The 20,705-nt window shown below is 62.7% G+C and overlaps 2 protein-coding genes across 4 annotated transcripts in view; one reads left to right on the forward strand and one right to left on the reverse strand.

Moving 5' to 3' along the window:
- Window positions 1–20,705, reverse strand: part of BOP1 (BOP1 ribosomal biogenesis factor) — a 93,548-nt gene that overhangs the window by 35,618 nt on the left and 37,225 nt on the right. The gene's annotated exons all lie outside the window — the stretch shown is intronic.
- On the forward strand, window positions 1,968–14,813 carry SCX (scleraxis bHLH transcription factor). The gene is made up of 2 exons (XM_032693524.1): window positions 1,968–2,562; window positions 14,137–14,813. The coding sequence occupies exons 1-2, from the start codon at window positions 2,008–2,010 to the stop codon at window positions 14,173–14,175; spliced, it is 594 nt and encodes a 197-aa protein (XP_032549415.1). The 5' UTR covers window positions 1,968–2,007; the 3' UTR covers window positions 14,176–14,813.

The following is a 20,705-nucleotide window of genomic DNA, read 5'->3' on the forward strand; positions in this document are numbered from 1 at the left end:
TGGGAGCACACGGGGAAGGTGCAGAATTCCGGCTGGGAGAGACAACCTCCCCCCGCGCGGAGCTCCCGGGAGCGGAGACTTCCCAGAAAAGGCAATTCCCGTCTCCATCCAGGTTAAAGTGCTGCTCACCCACACCAGGCAAAGGCACAGAGAGGAGGGCACACATTCCCACTGTTCCCAGGTTTGGGGTTGGGATAAGGAAGCCCCGAGCTGAGAGAACTCCCCAGAGCGTGGAGGGATCCACAGGTTCCCTGGAGCCGGAGTGGCTGTGGGATCTCGGCCCCACACCTCGGTGGCCTGGGATGCTGTGGGGATTCCAGGGCCCAGAGGAAGAGGAGGAGGCTGATGGTCGTCACCAGGGCCAAATGAAGGGTGAGGAAGGTGCTCCCAGGGCTGGAGCCCCTCTGCTCTGGAGCCAGGCTGGGAGAGCTGGGAATGTTCACCTGGAGAAGGGAAGGATCCAGGGAGACCTGAGAGCCCCTTCCAGGGCCTAAAGGGGCTCCAGGAGAGCTGGAGAGGGACTGGGGACAAGGGATGGAGGGACAGCACACAGGGAATGGCTTCCCAGGGTTAGGTGGGATATTGGGAAGGCATTCCTGGCTGGGAGGGTGGGGAGGGGCTGGGATGGAATTCCCAGAGAAGCTGTGGCTGCCCCATTCCTGGGAGTGTCCCAGGTCAGGCTGGATGGGGCTCGGAGCAACCTGGGCGAGTGGAAGGTGCCCATGGTAACCCCGGTATGGCCAGCAGGACACAGGGACGGGGGACAGGACACAGGGACAGGACTGGGCTCAGCACACAAGACCCAAATTCCATCCCTGATACCTGGGCAGGGAACTGAAGCAAATCCAGGCGAGCCCTGGAGCTTGGGCGGCCCCTCAAGGGTTAATTCCTCCCTCTCTGCCCCATTAGCAGCCGCAGGAGCAGCAGCAGGAGCAGCAGCAGGATGGATTCCGTCATGCTGGGAAGGGGAGGGGGCTCTGGGGGCTCCCTGGCTGGGATTCATCCTGAGCAGGAGCCCCTGGCCCCGGCACGAGGTGTCCAGGAATCCCATGGGAACAGGGTCAGGGGAGGGACCAGGAATCCCATGGGAACAGGGTCAGGGGAGGGACCAGGAATCCCATGGGAACAGGGTCAGGGGAGGGACCAGGAATCCCATGGGAACAGGGTCAGGGGAGGGACCAGGAATCCCACGGGAACAGGGTCAGAGGAGGGACATGCCCACCAGTCCCACCCCAGCACGGAGGGTCCTCTGGGAGCGCCCAGGGACACCCAGGGATCCATCCCACTGTCATTCCCCTGGGACAACGTGCTGGTTTTGGGATGCAGGTACCGGCTTGGGACCGGGAGCACCGTGGAAAAGGACACGGTGGGGACACCGGGAACGCTGCGGGACCAACCTCCTCCCTCAGCTCCAGGGGCTCATCCTGCTCCTCGAGGGGGTGCAGGGACCCCCAGGAGCCCCCGGGCAGTGCTGTGCCCACCCGGGCCACCCTGACCCAGGACGGTGCCAAGTGTGCCGGGCTGACCCAGGTGAGCCCCGGCACCCCGTGCCGAGCCCGGACCGGGATCAGGACACAGATTTAGGGGGGAAAAAAAACCATCTCTGGGGCGAGACGGGACGAACGGAAAATCGGGAAGAGCGGAAAGCCCCGGCGCAGACGGCGAGCTGTTGGCAGGAGCTCGGCGGGACCCCCGCGGGCCCGGCCGAGCCCGGAAGAGTTAAACCCCCGCCGGAGGGTGAGCTCAGGTAGGCTGAGCCTGGGGCTCCCCTCGAGCCGGAGGAGGGGCCTGGCTGACCAGTGCCGCCTCACAAAACCCGGCTCCCCGACGCTATAAAAGCCGGCTCTGCCAGGCTGGGCGAGCACCGTGCCCGTGCGCGCGGGGAGCGGGCGGGGCGGCCCGGAACCCCCCTCCCCGAGCCCGGCGGGGACACCCCCACCACCCCCCCCCCCCGAGCAGCGCAGCGCCCAGGACACCCCCCGAACGGCTCGGAGGCTCGCCCCAACCATGTCCTTCGCCATGCTGCGCTCGGCGCCCAGCCGCTACCTGTACCCCGAGATCAGCATGCTGTCCGAGGACGAGGAGAACGGCAGCGAGAGCTCGGGCTCGGACGAGAAGCCCTTCCACCTGGACGCCGAGGGCTACGCGCTGAAGGCGGGCAAGAGGCGCGGGGCCAAGAAGGCGGCGGCGGCGGCGGCGGCGAGGCTGTCGCGGGAGCCCCGGCAGCGGCACACGGCGAACGCGCGGGAGCGCGACCGCACCAACAGCGTCAACACCGCCTTCACCGCGCTGCGCACCCTCATCCCCACCGAGCCGGCCGACAGGAAGCTCTCCAAGATCGAGACCCTGCGCCTGGCCTCCAGCTACATCTCCCACCTGGGCAACGTGCTGCTGGTGGGCGAGGCGTGCGGCGACGGGCAGCCGTGCCACACCACGCCCGCCTTCTTCCCGCACGCCGGAGGAGGTGGAGGAGGAGGTGGTGGCAGCCCCCCGGCGCGGGACCCCGACAGCTCCCAGCCCAAACAGATCTGCACTTTCTGCCTCAGCAACCAGAGGAAGCTGGTGAGTGGGGTGCTCGGGGAGGGGGGTGGGTGGGTGCGGGATGTGTTGCCCAGGAATTGGGGGTGTCTGGCAGTGCCGGAGCGCAGAGACGGGTCCGGTTTAAATGGCATCGCCCATCGAGACGAGGGGGAGAGGGGTGACTGGGATAGAAAAGCAGCTCTGGTTGGAGCTGGAGAGGCACCAGAGTCCAAAATCTTCCCAGGGGACCCCCCAGGCTTGGGGGTCTGGGAGTGCAAGGGGCACCGAGACAGCTCTGCTTTAAATGCACCACACCGGTGTGAGCCGAGGGGGAGTGGGGTGACTGGGACAGACGGGATGACTGGGACACAAAAGCAGCTCCGTCTGGAGCTGGAGAGACACCAGAGTCTGTCAGAGAGTGCAAAATCCACTCAGGGGACACCCAGACGTGGGATCCCGGGAGTGCTGGGGCGCCCAGACAGCTCCAGTTTAAAGGGCACCAGGCTGGTGTGAGCCGAGGGGGAGCTGGGATGACCGGGATAGAAAAGCAGCTCCGGTTGGAGCTGGAGAGACACCAGAGTCTGTCAGCGAGTCCAAAATCCTCCCAGGGGACCCCCAGGCACGGGGGTCTGGCAGTGCCGGGGTGCCAAGGCAGCTCTGCTTTAAATACCATCGCAGTGGTGTGAGCGAGGGGGGGGAGTGGGACGGCTGGGAGAGACGGGATGGCTGGGATAGAAAAGCAGCTCCAGTGGGAGCTGGAGAGACACCAGAACCTGTTGGCGAGTCCAAAATCCCCTCGGGGGATCTTCAGGTGTCCCTAGGAACGGGGCGGGGGGGGGTGTCTGGGAGTGCCGGGGCACGGAGACGGTTCCACTTTAAACAGCGCCGGTGGTGTGAGCGAGGGGGAGACGGGATGGCTGGGACAGACGGGACAGACGGATGGCTGGGACAGACGGGATGACTGGGATAGAAAAGCAGCTCCGGCTGGAGCTGGAGAGACACCAGAGCCCGTCAGCGAGTCCAAAACCCGCTGTGGAAAATACGGTGCCTCCCCTGAGCACGTCCGGAGCCGCTGCCCGAAGCTGCTTCCAAATCCCAAAAAAAGAGGCAAAGGGACGGCAGGAGGGAAGCCCCGCGAGGGGGAGAAACGGGATTGATTGAGGAGCTGGAAACCAGAGGCACGGGGAAAGTGAGAGTGTGGGAAGAGCCCGTGGCTCCCCTCCGGCAGGACCAGGCAGCAAACGGAGACGGGAGAGGGATTTGGGAGCTGGGATGGTCGCAGCCAGGGCTCCCAGTATCCCAGTGCTGGGGCTCCCAGTATCCCAGTGCTGGGGCTCCCAGTATCCCAGTGCTGGGGCTCCCAGTATCCCGATACTGGGACTCCCAGTCCCCCATGCCAATGCTCCCAATTTCCCGTGCTGGGGTTCCCTGATCCTGGTGCTCCCAGCTCCCCAGTGCCTGGTTCCCTGCTCCTGGCTCTGACCCCATGTTTTTTAGGGAATACTCTCCTCCCAGCCTCTGGCTGAGGCTGCTTCTGTCCCCACTGGCACCGGCACCGTCCCAGTGGCTCTGCTGGGCAGGTAGAGCAGGACACACTGGGAAAATCCAGCGGGAATTCCCTCTTGGATCCAAACCCTAAAATCCAAAAGGCAGCGAGCAGGGACATCAGACCCCTTGAAGGTCCCCTGGCAGGAGGGGGCTGCCCAGACCCACAGGGGAGAGCAAGAGAGCAGAGATGGGGGGGTCAGGGTGGCAGCCGGAGTGATCCCTGCCCGCCCCATCCCTGCAGGATCATCCCGGAGTGATCCCTGCCTGCTCCATCCCCGCAGGATCATCCTGGAGTGATCCCTGTCTGATCCATCCCCACAGGATCATCCCGGAGTGATCCCTGCCCACTCCATCCCCGCAGGATCATCCCAGAGTGATCCCTGCCCACTCCATCCCTGCAGGATCATCCCGGAGTGATCCCTGCCCGCTCCATCCCCGCAGGATTATCCCAGAGTGATCCCTGCCCGCTCCATCCCCACAAGATCATCTCGGAGTGATCCCTGCCCACTCCATCCCCACAGGATCATCCCAGAGTGATCCCTGCCTGCTCCATCCCCACAGGATCATCCCGGAGTGATCCCTGCCCGCTCCATCCCTGCAGGATTATCCCGGAGTGATCCCTGCCCGCTCCATCCCCGCAGGATTATCCCAGAGTGATCCCTGCCTGCTCCATCCCCATAGGATCATCCCAGAGTGATCCCTGCCCACTCCATCCCCACAGGATCATCCCGAAGTGATCCCTGCCTGCTCCATTGCCTCAGGGCTCCGGCTGATCCCGGTTAACCCCGGCGAGGAGGGAAAGTCTTTGGGAAGGATTTGAGGCTCGTTAGGCAGAAGTGGTGACGGTAAAACCGGTCCCAGCAAAGTCTGACAGGACCTCGGGGCAGGAAAAGCCGAGCCTTGTTAATCCCCCTGCACGTCCTTTCCAGGTCACAGAGCCCGGGGCAGGAGGGAATGGACTTGGGAGGGTTTTGTGCCTGACAAAAAGGAGGATACAGGGGCTCATTCCACCCGGGAAGCAGGGACTGAGCACCTGCCCTGCGCCAAACTCTTCCAGGGGGTGAGGGATCGTGGAATGGTTTGGGCTGGAAGGGAGTTTCAGGATCATCCTGTTCCACACCTCCCGCTATCCCAGGTGGCTCCAAGCCCCGTCCAGCCTGGCCTTGGACTCTTCCAGGAACGGGGAGTCCTCTGGGAAATCCATTCCAGGGCCTCCCCACCCTCCCAGGGAAGGATTTCTTCCCAGTATCCCACCTAACCCTGCCCTCTGGCAGTGGGAAGCTGTTCCTGAAAGCGGGAGATGCAGGAAAAGAGGGGGAATGTAGGAAAAGAGGTGGCAGAAGTGCCCTCGTGCCTCAGCAAACCGCTCCGACCAGTACATCCCAGTTCAAAACCAGAAGCCACAGGTGGGGGAACTCCTACGGGCCTGGACTGGAAAACTTCTCCACCTTCCATTTACCAGTTTCCATGCTCCAAAGGCCGAGCATTCCCTTCCACTTTTGCCCCAATTCCCGTGAATTCCCACTGCCACTTTTACGTCAAATCCGATAAATTCCCCCCGGCGCCTTTGCACCAATTCCAATAAATTCCCGTCACCGCTTTTCTATCAATTCCTGTAAACCCCCATCACTGGTTTTCCATCAATTCCAATAACTTCCCATCACTTTTTGTGCCTCATTCCCAGCACAGGTTCCTGTGCAGGAGCAAATCCCGGGATGGGCACGGCCGTGCCGAGGAGGGTGGGAGGGACAATCTGTGCAGAACTCCCAGGCCAGGATGGGCCACGTCCCTTCCTGCAGGACTAAACCTCCCTGGGATTAGATCCACGGGGACAGGACACTCTGCTCTGGCTGAGGAATAAGCTGTGGGAACAGCACTGGGAATTAGGGATGGGACAGACGGTGCCTCGGCCCGTGCCGGAGGTTTTCCAGCCGGATCCGCACTCGTTGGGGTTTATTGCGTGTTAAAGGAACAAAATCCCTTTGATCAGGAGGGAGAGGGAGAAGAGAGGGAGAGGGAGAGGCAGAGGCAGAGGTGGAAGGAGAGGGAGAAGGAAAGGGAGAGGAGGAAGGAGCTTGGCCGTGCCGGAATATGAAGGGTCGGGAACAGTGGCGGGTTCCAGCCCATCCATCCCCATCCCACAGCTCCGCTTCTCCCCCACGAGCAGGGATGTGACCCCTGCTCTGCTGGGAGGTGTCCCTGCCCACGGCAAGGAATGGAACCAGAGGGGCTTCAAGGTCCCTTCCAACCCCAACCATCCCACGATTCCACGTCGGTTCCGCTGTTCGTGCCGGATGTGCCGTGAGGCTCCTCCCGGGAGCAGGAGACACCCCAGGCTGGGGGTGACAGCTCCCTAAAAACCTCAAACTGCCCCAAAAACCCCCTCCTGCCCGAAAAACATGCTGGGGCTGCTGCTGGGACTGCCCAGCTCTGACCATGCCGGACACACCATGTCCATCCCAAACTCTGTCTGTCCATCCCAAACTCTGTCTGTCCATGCTGGACACACCGTGTCCATCCCAAACTCTGTCCATCCCAAACCCTGTCTGTCCATCCCAAACTCTGTCCGTCCATGCTGGACACACCGTGTCCATCCCAAACCCTGTCTGTCCATCCCAAACCCTGCCTGTCCATGCTGGACACACCATGTCCATCCCAACCCCTGTCTGTCCATCCCAAACCCTGTCTGTCCATCCCAAACTCTGTCCGTCCATGCTGGACACACCGTGTCCATCCCAAACCCTGTCTGTCCATCCCAAACCCTGCCTGTCCATGCTGGACACACCATGTCCATCCCAACCCCTGTCTGTCCATCCCAAACCCTGTCTGTCCATCCCAAACTCTGTCCGTCCATGCTGGACACACCGTGTCCATCCCAAACTCTGTCTGTCCATCCCAAACCCTGCCTGCCCGTGTCAGACACCCCATGTCCATCCCAAACTCTGTCTGTCCATCCCAACCCCTGTCTGTCCATCCCAACCCCTGTGTGTCCATCCCAACCCCTGCCTGCCCGTGTCAGACACCCCGTGTCCATCCCAACCTCGACTCCCAGGGGGATCCCACGCCGTGGTTCCCCTCCACAGCCCGACAGGCAGCAGGGAGGCAGGAGGGCGAGGCAGGGGCCAGGTGTCCCCGGTGCCACCCCATCCCTGGGCACTGGGAAGGCAGGAGCACCGGGAAAGCTGTGGATGAGTGTCTGAGGACCCGCTGCAAGGGAGGGAAAATCGGGATGGACGGAATGAGCTGCCCTGCAGGAGCTTTTCCTACAAGAGGACGGAGCTTGGGAGGGATGTTTGGAGGGGGACGGATCCGAGGGACACCCCAAGGGACAGCAAGGGGGGCGGGGAACCCTTCCCAGAGGGACCTTCCCCTCATCCCAGTTCTGCTGGATCGGCAGAAGGGGCTTCCCAGCTGGATCCTCGTGAGTCACCTCCCCTCACACCCGGCACCCACAGCCTCATCCCGGGACTTTCCCACCCGGGGCCGAGCCTGACACCGTCTCCCTGGGAAGGTCCTGCTCCAAAATGACTCATGGAGGAGCCCAGGAAAGGCTGAGCTCTGCCAGGGGGGGCTGGGCCAGATCCCGGATGGAATCCAAGGGTTAAAAACCTCCGTGGGGAGAAGAATCTGGGGCTGTGCCTGGCTGGGATAGGAGCAGCATTCCCACTGGGAACTGGTGGTTGTGTGGGCTGAGGGAGCTGTTGGGAGCAGTCTCAGCTCAGGGGTTCCCCCCCCGTCCGTACTGGGGGGACCTGGGACTCTTTAAATCCCCCCAAAAAGATCCAAATCCACCCAAATCCTCCCCAGCACCCCCTGTGCCCCCCCCCCTCCCCGGGAAGGACTGAGGGGACACGGGGACACAGGGGGGGTCACCGGGGTGGCACCAGTGAAGTGACAGGGAAGTGTCCAGCACTGGACACTCCGTGTCCTGGAGCCGACAGCAAACTGGGAAGGGGTCACTGAGACCCCCAGGAGCCAACTGGGGTCACAAGGGCTGCCCTGTCCCCTCTCCCGACGGTGCCACCTCCCTTCCCAAGGGCACAGGGAATGCAGCCTGAGCTGGAATTGGAGCCTGGAGGCAGCTGGGACCCCCCCGAGGGTGGGCTGGGGAGGCTGGAAATGATCCCTGGGTGTTCCCAGATCCCTGCCCATCCCAGGGGGACGGGGAGGCTGGAAATGATCCCTGGGTGTTCCCTGATCCTTGCCCATCCCTTGGGGAAGGTGCCGATCTGAGAGCGGAGTGGGGTCTGCGGGGGGATCAGGATATGGAGGGATGTTGGGGTCTGGAGGGGTATTGGGATCCAGAGGGGCACTGGGATCCAGAGAGGCATCGGGATCCAGAGGGGCACTGGGATCCAGAGGGGCACTGGGATCTGGAAGGGCATTGGGATCCGGAGGGTTATCAGGATCCAGAGGGGCACTTGGATCTGGAGGGGCACTGGGATCCAGAGGGACAGTGGGATCCAGAGGGGCACTGGGATCCAGAGGGGCACTGGGATCCGGAGGGGTATCGGGATCCAGAGGGACAGTGGAATCCAGGGGGGTATCGGGATCCAGAGGGGCACTGGGATCCGAAGGGATATCAGGATCCAGAGGGGCACTGGGATCCAGAGGGGTATCGGAATCCAGAGGGGCACTGGGATCCGAAGGGGTATCAGGATCCAGAGGGACACTGGGATCCAGAGGGGTATTGGGATCCACCCAGAGGAGCCGCAGTGGTGCCACCAGGGATTGGAAATTCCCAGCTCTGTGCCAGGGGCTGGAGCAGCTCCGGGTCCCACTCCCACCCCGGAGGGCAGAGCCAGCAGGGAGGGCACATCCCCCCTGCTCCACAGCCTGCTGTTCCCAAAGGATTCCCGATCCTCGGGAGGAATGTCCCGGGACACCGCGGCAGGAGCCCTGCGGAAAACGTTCCCGGAGCACATCCCAAACCACTCCGGCTCCAGGGAAGGGAGTGGGATGGATAAATGCCACGGGCACAGGGTGGGAGCCGAGCCAGGGAGCACCAGAGGCTTTTCCTGCGGGGCTGGGACAGGACTTTGGGAAGGGGTGGATTCCAAACAGAGGGAGTCGTGTCGGGATAACAGCGGCCGGATCAGGGGGAGAGGAGGAAGAGGAGGAGTGGGATGGTGGGATGGTGGGTTTGCTCCTGCCCCCAGCTGCCCCCTGGATTTGGCAGGAAACCACGGGCAGCTTCTGCTCCGGTGGCTCCGAGAGCCGAGCCCGGCACTGGGAACTCCACCCGGAGCACAGGGAGAGCCATCCCGGCTCCAGGGGCTGGCAGTGCCCATCCTGAGGGGGCTGGAGGCTCTGGAGCTGCTGGGCACCCGGAGCCACCTGTGCTCGGAGCAGCTTTCCCAGGAAAGCAGCTGGGATCAGCCCCCCTGACCCCCAGAGCTGAGCCCTTCCCGAGCCACTGGCACAGCATGGAGAGATTCCGTGTGCTTGCCACATCCCAGAGATTCCGTGTGCTTGCCACATCCCAGAGACTCCATGTGCTTCCCACATCCCAGAGACTCCTTGTCCTTCCCTCATCCCAGAGACTCTGTGTGCTTCCCACATCTCAGAGACTCCTTGTCCTTCCCACATCCCAGAGATTCCGTGTGCTTCCCACATCCCAGAGATTCTGTGTCCTTCCCACATCCCAGAGACTCCATGTCCTTCCCTTTGTCCCAGAGCTGGGCACTCCATGTCCTTCCCACATCCCAGAGACTCCGTGTCCTTCCCATATCCAGAGCTGGGCACTCCACGTCCTTCCCATATCCAGAGCTGGACACTCCATGTCCTTCCCACATCCCAGAGACTCCATGTCCTTCCCTTTGTCCCAGAGCTGGGCACTCCATGTCCTTCCCACATCCCAGAGACTCTGTGTCCTCCCCACATCCCAGAGACTCCGTGTCCTCCCCACATCCCAGAGCCAGACACTCCATGTCCTTCCCACATCCAGAGACTCCGTGTGCTTCCCACATCTCAGAGACTCCGTGTCCTTCCCACATCCCAGAGACTCCCTGTCCTTCCCTTTGTCCCAGAGCTGGGCACTCCATGTCCTTCCCACATCCCAGAGACTCCCTGTCCTTCCCTTTGTCCCAGAGCTGGGCACTCCATGTCCTTCCCACATCCCAGAGACTCCATGTCCTCCCCACATCCCAGAGCCGGACACTCCACGTCCCCCCATCCCAGAGCTGGACACTCCATGTCCTCCCCCCATCCCAGAGCTGGACACTCCATGTCCTCCCCACATCCCAGAGACTCCACGTCCTTCCCATATCCAGAGCTGGACACTCCATGTCCTCCCCACATCCCAGAGACTCCACGTCCTTCCCATATCCAGAGCTGGACACTCCATGTCCTCCCCACATCCCAGAGACTCCACGTCCCCCCATCCCAGAGCTGGACACTCCATGTCTCCCCACATCCCAGAGACTCCCTGTCCTTCCCTTTGTCCCAGAGCTGGACACTCCATGTCCTCCCCACATCCCAGAGCCGGACACTCCACGTCCCCCCATCCCAGAGCAGGGTCCCCAGGCCGTGGCACAGCCCAGGCCCGGCGTTCCCCGCCGGAGGCCGATCCCACCCGCAGGTTTTGTGCGGAAAGCTCTGGGATTTGGGCCGGGATGAGCCCCGGGCCGCAGGGCCGGCGCCGGGAGCGGAGGCTCCACGCGACCCCCGGGGCCAGGAGCGGGCAGGAGGAGCCCGGGGGGTGCCTCAGCCACCCCCCCTCCCCTTTCTCCCCCCCCGGAATCCCGGGATGTGCCGTCCACAGCCTGTAATTTACTGTTCCTGCTGCACTTAATGGCAGCGGAAAGGCAAGGTGATAGGGGAAAAAATATGAGGCGGGATTTTCCGAATCCCCATTTCCTCTCCAGACAGCACGAGAACTCCTGGGGCCCGAACATCTGGGAATTTAATTTTCCCGTTTCGGAGCTGAACTCCCCTCCCCTCCCCTCCCCTCCTCCCCCCCAGCCCCGGTAACAAAGGAGGAGGCAGAGCAGGGGCCGCACGTGCAGCCAGGGGGGAGAGCCCGGGATGTGCCGGGAGCCGGGATTGTCACCCGCTCCGGGGGCTGCGGGGGCCGGGATGGAGCTGGGATGGCCACAGAGCCCGGTGGGATGGGAATGAGGAGGAGGTGCTACTGGTGGTACTGGTGGTGGTACTGGTGCTACTGGTGGTGGTAATGGTGCTGCTGCTGGTGGTACTGGTGGTACTGGTGCTGCTGGTGGTGGTACTGGTGCTGCTGCAGGTGGTAATGGTGCTACTGGTGGTGGTACTGGTGCCACTGGTGGTGGTACTGGTGCTGCTGGTGGTGGTACTGGTGCTACTGGTGGTGGTAATGGTGCTGCTGATGGTGGTACTGGTGGTACTGGTGCTGCTGCTGGTGGTAATGGTGCTGCTGGTGGTGGTAATGGTGCTACTGGTGCTGCTGCTGGTGGTAATGGTGCCACTGGTGGTAATGGTGCTGCTGACGGTGGTACTGGTGCCACCGGTGGTGGTACTGGTGCTACTGGTGGTGGTACTGGTGGTACTGGTGCTGCTGGTGGTACTGGTGCTACTGGTGCTGCTGGTGGTGGTAATAGTGCTACTGGTGGTGGTAATGGTGCCACTGGTGGTGGTACTGGTGCTGCTGGTGGTGGTACTGGTGCTGGTAATGGTGCCACTGGTGGTGGTAATGGTGGTGCTGGTGGTGGTAATGGTGCTACTGGTGGTGGTAATGGTGCTGCTGGTGGTGGTACTGGTGGTACTGGTGCTGGTAATGGTGCCACTGGTGGTGGTAATGGTGCCACTGGTGGTGGTAATGGTGCTGCTGGTGCTGCTGCTGGTGGTAATGGTGCCACTGGTGGTGGTAATGGTGCTACTGGTGCTGCTGCTGGTGGTAATGGTGCCACTGGTGGTAATGGTGCTGCTGACGGTGGTACTGGTGCCACCGGTGGTAATGGTGCCACTGGTGGTGGTACTGGTGCTGCTGGTGGTGGTACTGGTGCCACTGGTGGTGCTACTGATGCTGCTTGTGGTGGTAATGGTGCTGCTGGTGGTGGTAATGGTGGTAATGGTGGTGGTACTGGTGCTGCTGGTGGTGGTACTGGTGCTGGTAATGGTGCTACTGGTGGTGGTAATGGTGCTGCTGGTGGTGGTACTGGTGCTGCTGGTGGTGGCAATGGTGCTACTGGTCACGCTGGTGGGTTTAGGGATGGCAATACTGGTGTTGCTGGTGGTAGTAATGGTGCTGCTGGTGGCGGCAATGGTGCTACTGGTGGTGCTGGTGGGTTTAGGGATGGTGCTACTGGTCATGCTGGTGGTGGTAATGGTGCTACTGGTCATGCTGGTGGGTTTAGGGATGGCGATACTGGTGGGGTGGTGGTGGTGGTGGTAATGGTGCTACTGGTGGTGCTGGTGGGTTTAGAGACAGCAATACTGGTGGTGGTGCTGGCAGTAGAGCTGACTGGTGGTGTTGGTGGTGGTACTGGTGCTGCTGGTGGTACTGGTGGATTTAGGGGTGGTCAGGTGGTGGTGGTGAGGGTGGTGCTGGGGGTGTTACTGGTGGTGGTACTGGTGGCAGTGGTGGTGGCAGGGATGGTGACAGTGGTGGTGGCAGTGGCGGTACTGGTGGTACTGGTGGTGGCAGGGATGGCAACAGTGGTACTGGTGGTGCTGGTGGTGGCAGGGATGGTGACAGTGGTGGTGGCAGTGGCGGTACTGGTGGTACTGGTGGTGGCAGGGATGGTGACAGTGGTGGTACTGGTGGTGGCAGTGGCAGTACTGGTGGTACTGGTGGTGCTGGTGGTGGCAGGGATGGTGACAGTGGTGGTACTGGTGGTGGCAGTGGCAGTACTGGTGGTACTGGTGGTACTGGTGGTGGCAGGGATGGTGACAGTGGTGGTACTTGTGGTGGTAGTGGCAGTACTGGTGGTACTGGTGGTGCTGGTGGTGGCAGGGATGGTGACAGTGGTGGTACTGGTGGTGGCAGTGGCAGTACTGGTGGTACTGGTGGTGCTGGTGGTGGCAGGGATGGCAGTGGTGGTACTGGTGGTACTGGTGGTGGCAGGGATGGTAGTGGTGGTACTGGTGGTGCTGGTGGTGGCAGGGATGGCAGTGGTGGTATGGTGGTGCTGGTGGTGGCAGGGATGGCAGTGGTGGTACTGGTGGTACTGGTGGTGGCAGGGATGGTGACAGCGGTGGTGCTGGTGGTACTGGTGGTGGCAGGGATGGCAGCAGTGGTACTGGTGGTGCTGGTGGTGGCAGGGATGGTGACAGTGGTGGTGGTACTGGTGGTACTGGTGGTACTGGTGGTGGCAGGGATGGCAGTGGTGGTACTGGTGGCAGCAGTGGTGTTATGGGAGTAGCAGTGATGGTGGCCGTGGTGACAGTGATGGTGGCCATGGTGGTACTGGTGGCAGCAGTGGTGTTATGGAGTAGCAGTGATGGTGGCAGTGGTGACAGTGATGGTGGCAGTGGTGACAGTGACGGTGTAGTGGTGACAGTGATGGTGGCCATGGTGACAGTGACGGTGGCCATGGTGACAGTGATGGTGGCAGGGACGGTGACAGCGGTGGTGGCAGTGCTGGTGACAATGGCCGGTGTCTTTCCTGGTGCCCTGGCGGACACCACGGTGGCACAGGACGGGTCCCCACGGGTCACAGGGGGCAACCAGCCGGGACAGGGACTTCCCTCCTTCCCAAGGGCTCAGCAGAGCAGGAATCTGGGCTTGGCAAACAGGACCAGTGACCGCGGCGCGGAGGGGGGGAAGTGCCACGTGTCCCCGGGAGCAGGAGCGGCACAGAGAATTCCCCGAGGGAATTCCCCGGCAGGAGCAGGGATGCGGGACAGCTCCCGCTCCCGCTGAGCCCTCCCGACCCCAGGAGACACGGGGAGAGGTGACGGTGACACCCGGGGAAGCCGCCCCGAGGCTCCGGGAGCGGAGCTGCCGCTGGAGCAGCCCCGGAGCGGGAGCTCCGGCCGATCCCGGGAGCTGGATCCCGGGAGCTGCATCCCGGGAGCTGCATCCTGGGAGCTGCCCCGGCTCCCCCCACCCTGCCAGGGATGTCTCTCTGACCGGCCTTTCCCTCCCCGCAGAGCAAAGACCGCGACAGGAAGACGGCGATCCGGAGCTAAAGCATCGTCCCGGCGGGAAGGGCCGAGGAGCGGCGGGACGAGGGACAGGGAACAACCACCACACACTCGGACCCGCGGCCACCGGAGCTCCCGCCCGCTCCTCCCCCGCGAAAAGGACTCATCCCGGGGCTCCCCGGACACGGCCCCCGGCCCCCAGGGCGGCCACGGACAGGAGGTGGACACGCACACGCGGGGCCGGCAGGACTCGGAGGGCCACGCCGGGGACAGCGCCGGACACGCGCGGACACTCCACGACGGCGCAGGGAATTCTGCCCGGAGAGCCAAAGGGACATGGGACTGCTGCCCGGAGAGACAGGGACACGGGAGCTGGTGCTTGGAAAGACAGAGGGACGTGGGATTTGCTGCCTGGAGAGCCAGAGGGACACGGGAGCTGGTGCCTGGAGAGCCAGAGGGACACGGGACCTGCTCTGGGGTCCCAGCCCATCCCAGGAACACACGGGTGACCCCCCCCCCCGGGATGTCCCACTGTCCCCGTCCCCTTCCAGCTTCGAGCCACTCGATCCCTGCCCTGGGAGTCCCGGGGGCTGCGTTGGTTGGGGTCAGTCAATACATGCTGGTGTTTCATGGCATGGAGGTGACAACAGAAAGCCGGAGCAATTCGTGTAATTAAAAATTAATATGGGTCACACTCGTCAAGGAGCTTCCTCCTTTTGCCCCTTTCTTTCCTTTCTTTGCTTTCCTTTCTCCATCCCTTCCCTTTCCTTCCCTTCACAGACCTTCCCAAACGTCCTTCCCAAACCTTCCCTTCCCTTCCCAAACCTTCCCTTCCCCCGTTTCCCTTTTCCCTTTTCCCTCCCTCCTTTCCCCAGCCCCTCACACAATAAACCTCTGGATTCATCCCCACAAGTGATGGAGCCGCAGCTCCAGCTCTGCTCCACCTTCCCGGAGCTGGAAAGGATCCAGAGGGTCCTGGGTGAGCACCGACCCCCCCATGCCCCCCTCCCTTGTGCCAGGCTCGGCCCAGGTGAAAAACAGGGATTCGGGGAAAACCAGATGCTGAATTTCCTGGGGAAACAAAAGGCACCCGGAGGTCGCATCCCGGCACTTCCCGGGGCTGCTCCGGCAGCTCCACTCCCAGATTCCTCGGGCTCAGGGACACGAGATGCTCCTAAAACTGTATCCCCAGGGTGTGGAAGGCGCAGAAAAGGCTGAGCTTCAGCACCTGGAGCAGCAGGTGAAGGAGCAGGACCGGGATGAGCCCCGGATCCGGTGGCTCCCAGATCCCCCTCAGAGCTGCCGGAGCCCCACACGGCCGGGAATGCCGGATATTCCCGGCCCCACGGTGGTATCCAACCCCCTCTGAGGGATGTGGGATGTGCCCTGAGCTCCCCCAGACCCAAAGTGTTTCCCACGGGATGCCCGAGGGCACAGGGAGAGACGGCGGCACCGAGGAGGGATGGAGAGGGAAGAGGAGTCCTGGGAGAAGGGAAGCGGCACAGGGCGCACTGGGATCCACATGGGAAGGATCCCCGGGCAGCAGCTCCTCCTGGAAAACAGGCAGAGTCCACGGGGAGCCCATGGAACACTGAGGCATCCACGGATGTGCCAGGAAACCCTTCCCTGCCGGGCACATTCCAAGGCCAGGCACTGCCCCCCCCTCCCAAGGTGGGAAGTGAAAGAGGTGCCAGACGATGTCCCAGACCCTCAGGGAACGTCCCTTGTCCCCTCTGTGTCCCTCAAAGAGGGAAACCCTGCGAGCCCTGGAGATTCCATGGACACGTGGAGATTCCATGGACACGGGGCTGCTCCCTGCAGCTCACGGGTGTTCCCCAAGGACTCAATCATGGCATTGTTTAGGTTGGAAACCCCTCTGAGTCCCACCCCAGCCCTACCAAAGCCAGCCCTGCCACTGTGTCCCCAAGTGCCACATCCCCCGGGATGCTCAATCCCCCAGGGATGGGGATCCAGGGCTGAGCAGCCCTTTCCAGGAGGGATTTTCCCAATATCCCAATAAACCTCCCCTGAGGCCGTTTCCCCTTGTTCCCCGGGAAAACATCCCAACTCCCACCTGCCCTGGGGGGGGGTCTCAGCCTCGCCCATGCCAGGGTGGGTGAGGAGCAGCAGTTGGGCCTCCCTTCCCGGCATTCCCAGAGCGGGAAGAGGCCTCTTGCTTCCCGAGGAACTCGAGCCTGGGGCCGCAGGGTTTGACACATCCAGCGCTTCCCTCACCAGGAGCCACCCGGGAACAGGGATTCCAAGGGGGGGGGGCTTTGGGATCGCTCTGAGGGAGCCCACCCGGGAACAGGGATTCCAAGGGGGGGGGCTTTGGGATCATTCTGAGGGAGCCCACCCGGGCTCAGGGATTCCAAGGGGGGGGCTTTGGGATCGCTCTGAGGGAGCCCACCCAGGAACAGGGATTCCATGGGGGGTGGGCTTTGGGATCGCTCTGAGGGAGCCCACCCAGGCTCAGGGATTCCAAGGGGTGGGGCTTTGGGATCGCTCTGAGGGAGCCCACCCGGGAACAGGGATTCCAAGGGGGGGGTTTGGGATCGCTCTGAGGGAGCCCACCCGGGCTCAGGGATTCCAGGGGGGGGCTTTGGGATCGCTCTGCTCCGACAGCCACGGCCACGCCGGCGCTTCCAGCTCCGCAGCCGGAGAGAGAAGGAGGCTTGGAAAAGCTCCGGCCCCTCCGGCAGCGCTCGCACAGGACACTGGTGCGAAACTCGGGAGGCGCCGGGGAGGAAAACTGGAAAACTTCCCCCCTCCTCCCCGGAGGAGTCCCGTGGAGCCCGGGATGAGGTGGGAACACTCAGCACTCCACCGATTCCCGGGGCCGCGGCCAAGCCGTCCCCACCCCGGTCACGCGGGGACAGGGAGCCGGGAAAACAGGGAACGACGTCCCGGGGATCACCTCCACCTGCGCCGGGAGCCGGGAGGGGGGGGGGGAGCATCCCGAGGCTGGGGAGGCTCCGGGTTTTCTCCCCGGAGCGGGAAAGGCGGGAGCAGCAGCGGCTCCTGGCAGCCGGAGCTCCCAGACGCTGCCACGGATCCCGGTGAGCCTCTTCCAGACGCACATTCCTGTCCCAGCTCATCACCGCCGGGGCCGGGCGGGGGCAGGGAAGAGGCTTCCCGGGATGGGATGGGATGGGATGATGGATGGACAGACAGGGATGTGCCCCACAGGTGGGGGGCTGCGGGAGACGCAGAACTCCCTGATCCAACAGCCCCCACCGGCACCCTCCCTGGGAGCTGGGAATTCCAAAGGGGACAGACAGGCTGTGTCCCCCCCCTTTCCCAGCGTGGCCCCTTCCCGACGCACTGCTGGGAGGTGGGAGCTGCCGGGAGCAGGTGGGAGCTCCCAGGGAGAGCGGGGAAGAGCTGCTCCGGGAGCAGTGGGAGCTGCCCCGGAGTCGGAGGAGGGAAGCATTCCCGGCATCCAGGCTGGCCGTGCATCCGCAGGACCGGGGGCAGGAATTGCTCCCAGCTGCCTGGCAGGGCCTGCCCGGGCGAACAGCGATTTTCCAGCACATTTTTGCTCCGTGAGGTCACAGGTGGCTCCGGGATCCGCACGTCCTTGGCCGGGGGGGGGGGAGGATGAGGAGACGGGATGCGGCTCCCTCGGGATGGCAGCGAGCCCTGGGCCGGCTCCCGGGAGCCCGCTCCTGCTGCCAGCCTGGCACTGAGCTCTCCGTGGAATTCTGCTCCGGCCCAGCCCTGGCCTCCGGCCTGGATGGCCCTGGAGAGCAGCCCCTGGAGCTCCAGATCCCGATGGAGCCGGAGGATTTTAGGGATGCAGAGCCACCCCAAGCCAAGGGACAGGAGCTGCAGCTCCCGCCTTCCCTGAGAACCCAAGAGACCCCAAACTAAGAGAGAAAGCACCAAAAAGGGGGAATTTCGCCAGCAGGAAGGAAGACCAACAGCCCAGAGATTCCTGGACAACATCCCAGCTCCCAGGTCAGAGGGACGAGGGGATCCAGTGTCCGATGTGGGACTGCACTGGGAATCAGCCCGTGGAATCACACGGGATGCCCTGAGGGTCAACAGGACACAGGGGTGGGAGCACCAGCCCAGCTTCCCTCCCCCTTCACAGAATCATGGAATTGCTGGAAAATCCCTTGGGGAACACCGAGTCCGACCATCCCCCAGCCCTGCCCGGGCCAGCCCTGCCCGTGTCCCCAAGTGCCACCTCCCCAGGGATGCTCCATCCCCCCAGGGATGGGGATCCAGGGCTGGGCAGCCCTTCCCAGGAGGGATTTTCCCCCAATATCCCAAATAAACCTCCCCTGGCACATCCTGGGGCCGTTTCCCCTCATCCTGTCCCTCGTTCCCTGGGAGCCGATCCCGATCCCACCCAGCTCCCCATTCCTTTCCCACTTCCAGGGGCACAGCTGTGCCCCCGCTGACCCTCGTGATTCCCAGAGGGATCAGAGGGGGTGTCCCAGCCCCGATTCCCACCCAGGAGCAGACCCAGAGCTCCAGGTGTGGGATGCACAACCCCCCACGTGCCCCTGTATCCCTGTATCCCGCTGTGCCCGGCACGGGAGGCTCCCACAGCTGCCAACGCTCCCAATCACTTCCAGATGCTTCTTTTCGGCCCCTTCCCGCCCCTGGCAAAACGTGTGCAGCTGGAAAATCCTGCAGGTGGAAATTAGGGAGAGCCAGGAGGGGCTGGAGAAGAAAGAAAAGGGTCTTTAAACACACCTTGGTGGAGGCTCGGGAACGGGAGCTGCCCCGGGATCAGGGGGGATCAGGAGGGCTTAGGGACCCCTTCCCCTCTCCTGATCCCTGGAATTGCTTCCCAGGCACCCCTTCCCCTCTCCTGACCCCTGGAATCGCTTTCCAGACACCACTTTCCCACTCTTGACCACTGAATTGCTTCCCAGGACACCCCTCCCCCTCTCCCAACCCCTGGAATTCCTTCCCAGGCACCCCTTCCCCTCACTGCCACCACCAGCACTGCCACCATCAGTGCCACCACTGCCACCACCACCCTTGTCACAATCCACCCTTGTCCAGCCTTTCCATCCAGCCACTGTCCATCCTTCCTGTCCATCCACACTTATCCATCCCTGTCCATCCATCCTTTTCCATCCACCCTTATCCATCCCTGTCCATCCATCCTTTTCCATCCACCCTTATCCATCCTGTCCATCCATCCTTTTCCATCCACCCTTATCCATCCCTGCCTATCCATCCTTTTCCATCCACCCTTATCCATCCCTGCCTTCCATCCTTTTCCATCACCCTTATCCATCCCTGTCCATCCACCCTTCTCCATCCACCTTATCCATCCCTGGTCCATCCATCCTGCCCATCCACCTTTATCCATCCCTGTCCATCCACCTTTTCATCAACCCTCATCCATCCCTGTCCATCCCTCTTTCCATCCACCCTCATCCATCCCTGTCCATCCACCCTTATCCATCCTTGTCCATCCATGCCTTTTCTATCCACCCTTATCCTCCCTGTCCATCCATCCCTGTCCATCCAATCTTATCCATCCCTGTCCAGTCCATTCCCTGTCCATCCCCTCTTATCCATCCCTGTTCCATCCATCCCTGCCCACCCTCCTTTTCCATCCACCCTCATCCATCCCTGTCCATCCATCCTTTTCCACCCACCCTTATACATCCCTGCCCATCCACCTTTGTCCATCCACCTTTATCCATCTTTGTCCATCCATCCTTATTCATCCACCCTTATCCATCCCTGTCCATCCACCCTTGTCCATCCTTTTCCATCCACCTTTGTGTATCCTAGTCCATCCACCCTTGTCCATCCAACCTTGTCCATCCTTCCTGTCCATCCACCTTTGTCCGTCCTTTCCCATCCATCCCTGTCCATCCCCCACAGAGAGGAGGAAAACCAGTGGATTTTCCCCTTGCACCCCCCCCATCCTCCCCCTCCCTCCGTGCTCAGCCTCGGCTCCGGAAGGAGGGAAGGGATAAAACCGGGAATGAGCAGCAGGGCCCGCCCCGGCGGGTCGCACCCCCGCAGGCTCCAGCCCCGCTCCAGGGACGGCTTTTCCAGCCCTTCCACACGGCTCAGGGCTCCGGGGAGCTCTGAAAACAGGAAGCCGGTGGTGTAATTTCGGGAGGAAATTTCTCAAAGCCGAGCCATTAAAAGGGCTCCAAAGGAGCTGCGTCCAACCCATCGGAGGGCGAGCGAAATAAAAACCGGGGAGCGGCAGGTTCAGCGCGGAGAGAAACCCAATTCCAGATTTCCTCTGCCTAATCCTGCAGGAACCCGCAGATGGAGGGGGGAGGGGGCCGTGCCCGGCCCGGCTGCGGGGCTGACATCGCCATTCCAGCCGGGAAGGCACCGGGAACAGGCCCGGAATGGGACGGGGGCGTCACCTGCGTGGCCACCAAACGGCCCCGGGGGGGGGGCCCTGCCCGGGGTTTTCCTGGTTTGTGGAAAAGCTCTGGCTTCGCCACCGAGGGAATATCCCACTGCTGACGCCCTGGATCCTCTCCACCCTGTTCCCCGTGTCCCTTCCCAGCACATGGAAGCAGCGGCTGGAGGGTCCCTGGTCACCCCACTCCGAGAGCCCCCCGAGGTGGGCAGAG

The sequence above is a fragment of the Chiroxiphia lanceolata genome, chromosome 1 (assembly GCF_009829145.1).
Source record: "Chiroxiphia lanceolata isolate bChiLan1 chromosome 1, bChiLan1.pri, whole genome shotgun sequence".
NCBI lineage: Eukaryota > Metazoa > Chordata > Aves > Passeriformes > Pipridae > Chiroxiphia > Chiroxiphia lanceolata.

What these genes read in the sequence shown, in the direction of transcription:
- SCX (XM_032693524.1), top strand. Translation starts at nt 2,008, where the DNA reads ATGTCCTTCGCCATGCTGCGCTCGGCGCCCAGCCGCTACCTGTACCCC. An exon ending in TCAGCAACCAGAGGAAGCTG is followed by an intron (nt 2,563 to 14,136) that starts GTGAGTGGGGTG and finishes CCCTCCCCGCAG; the next exon opens with AGCAAAGACCGCGACAGGAA.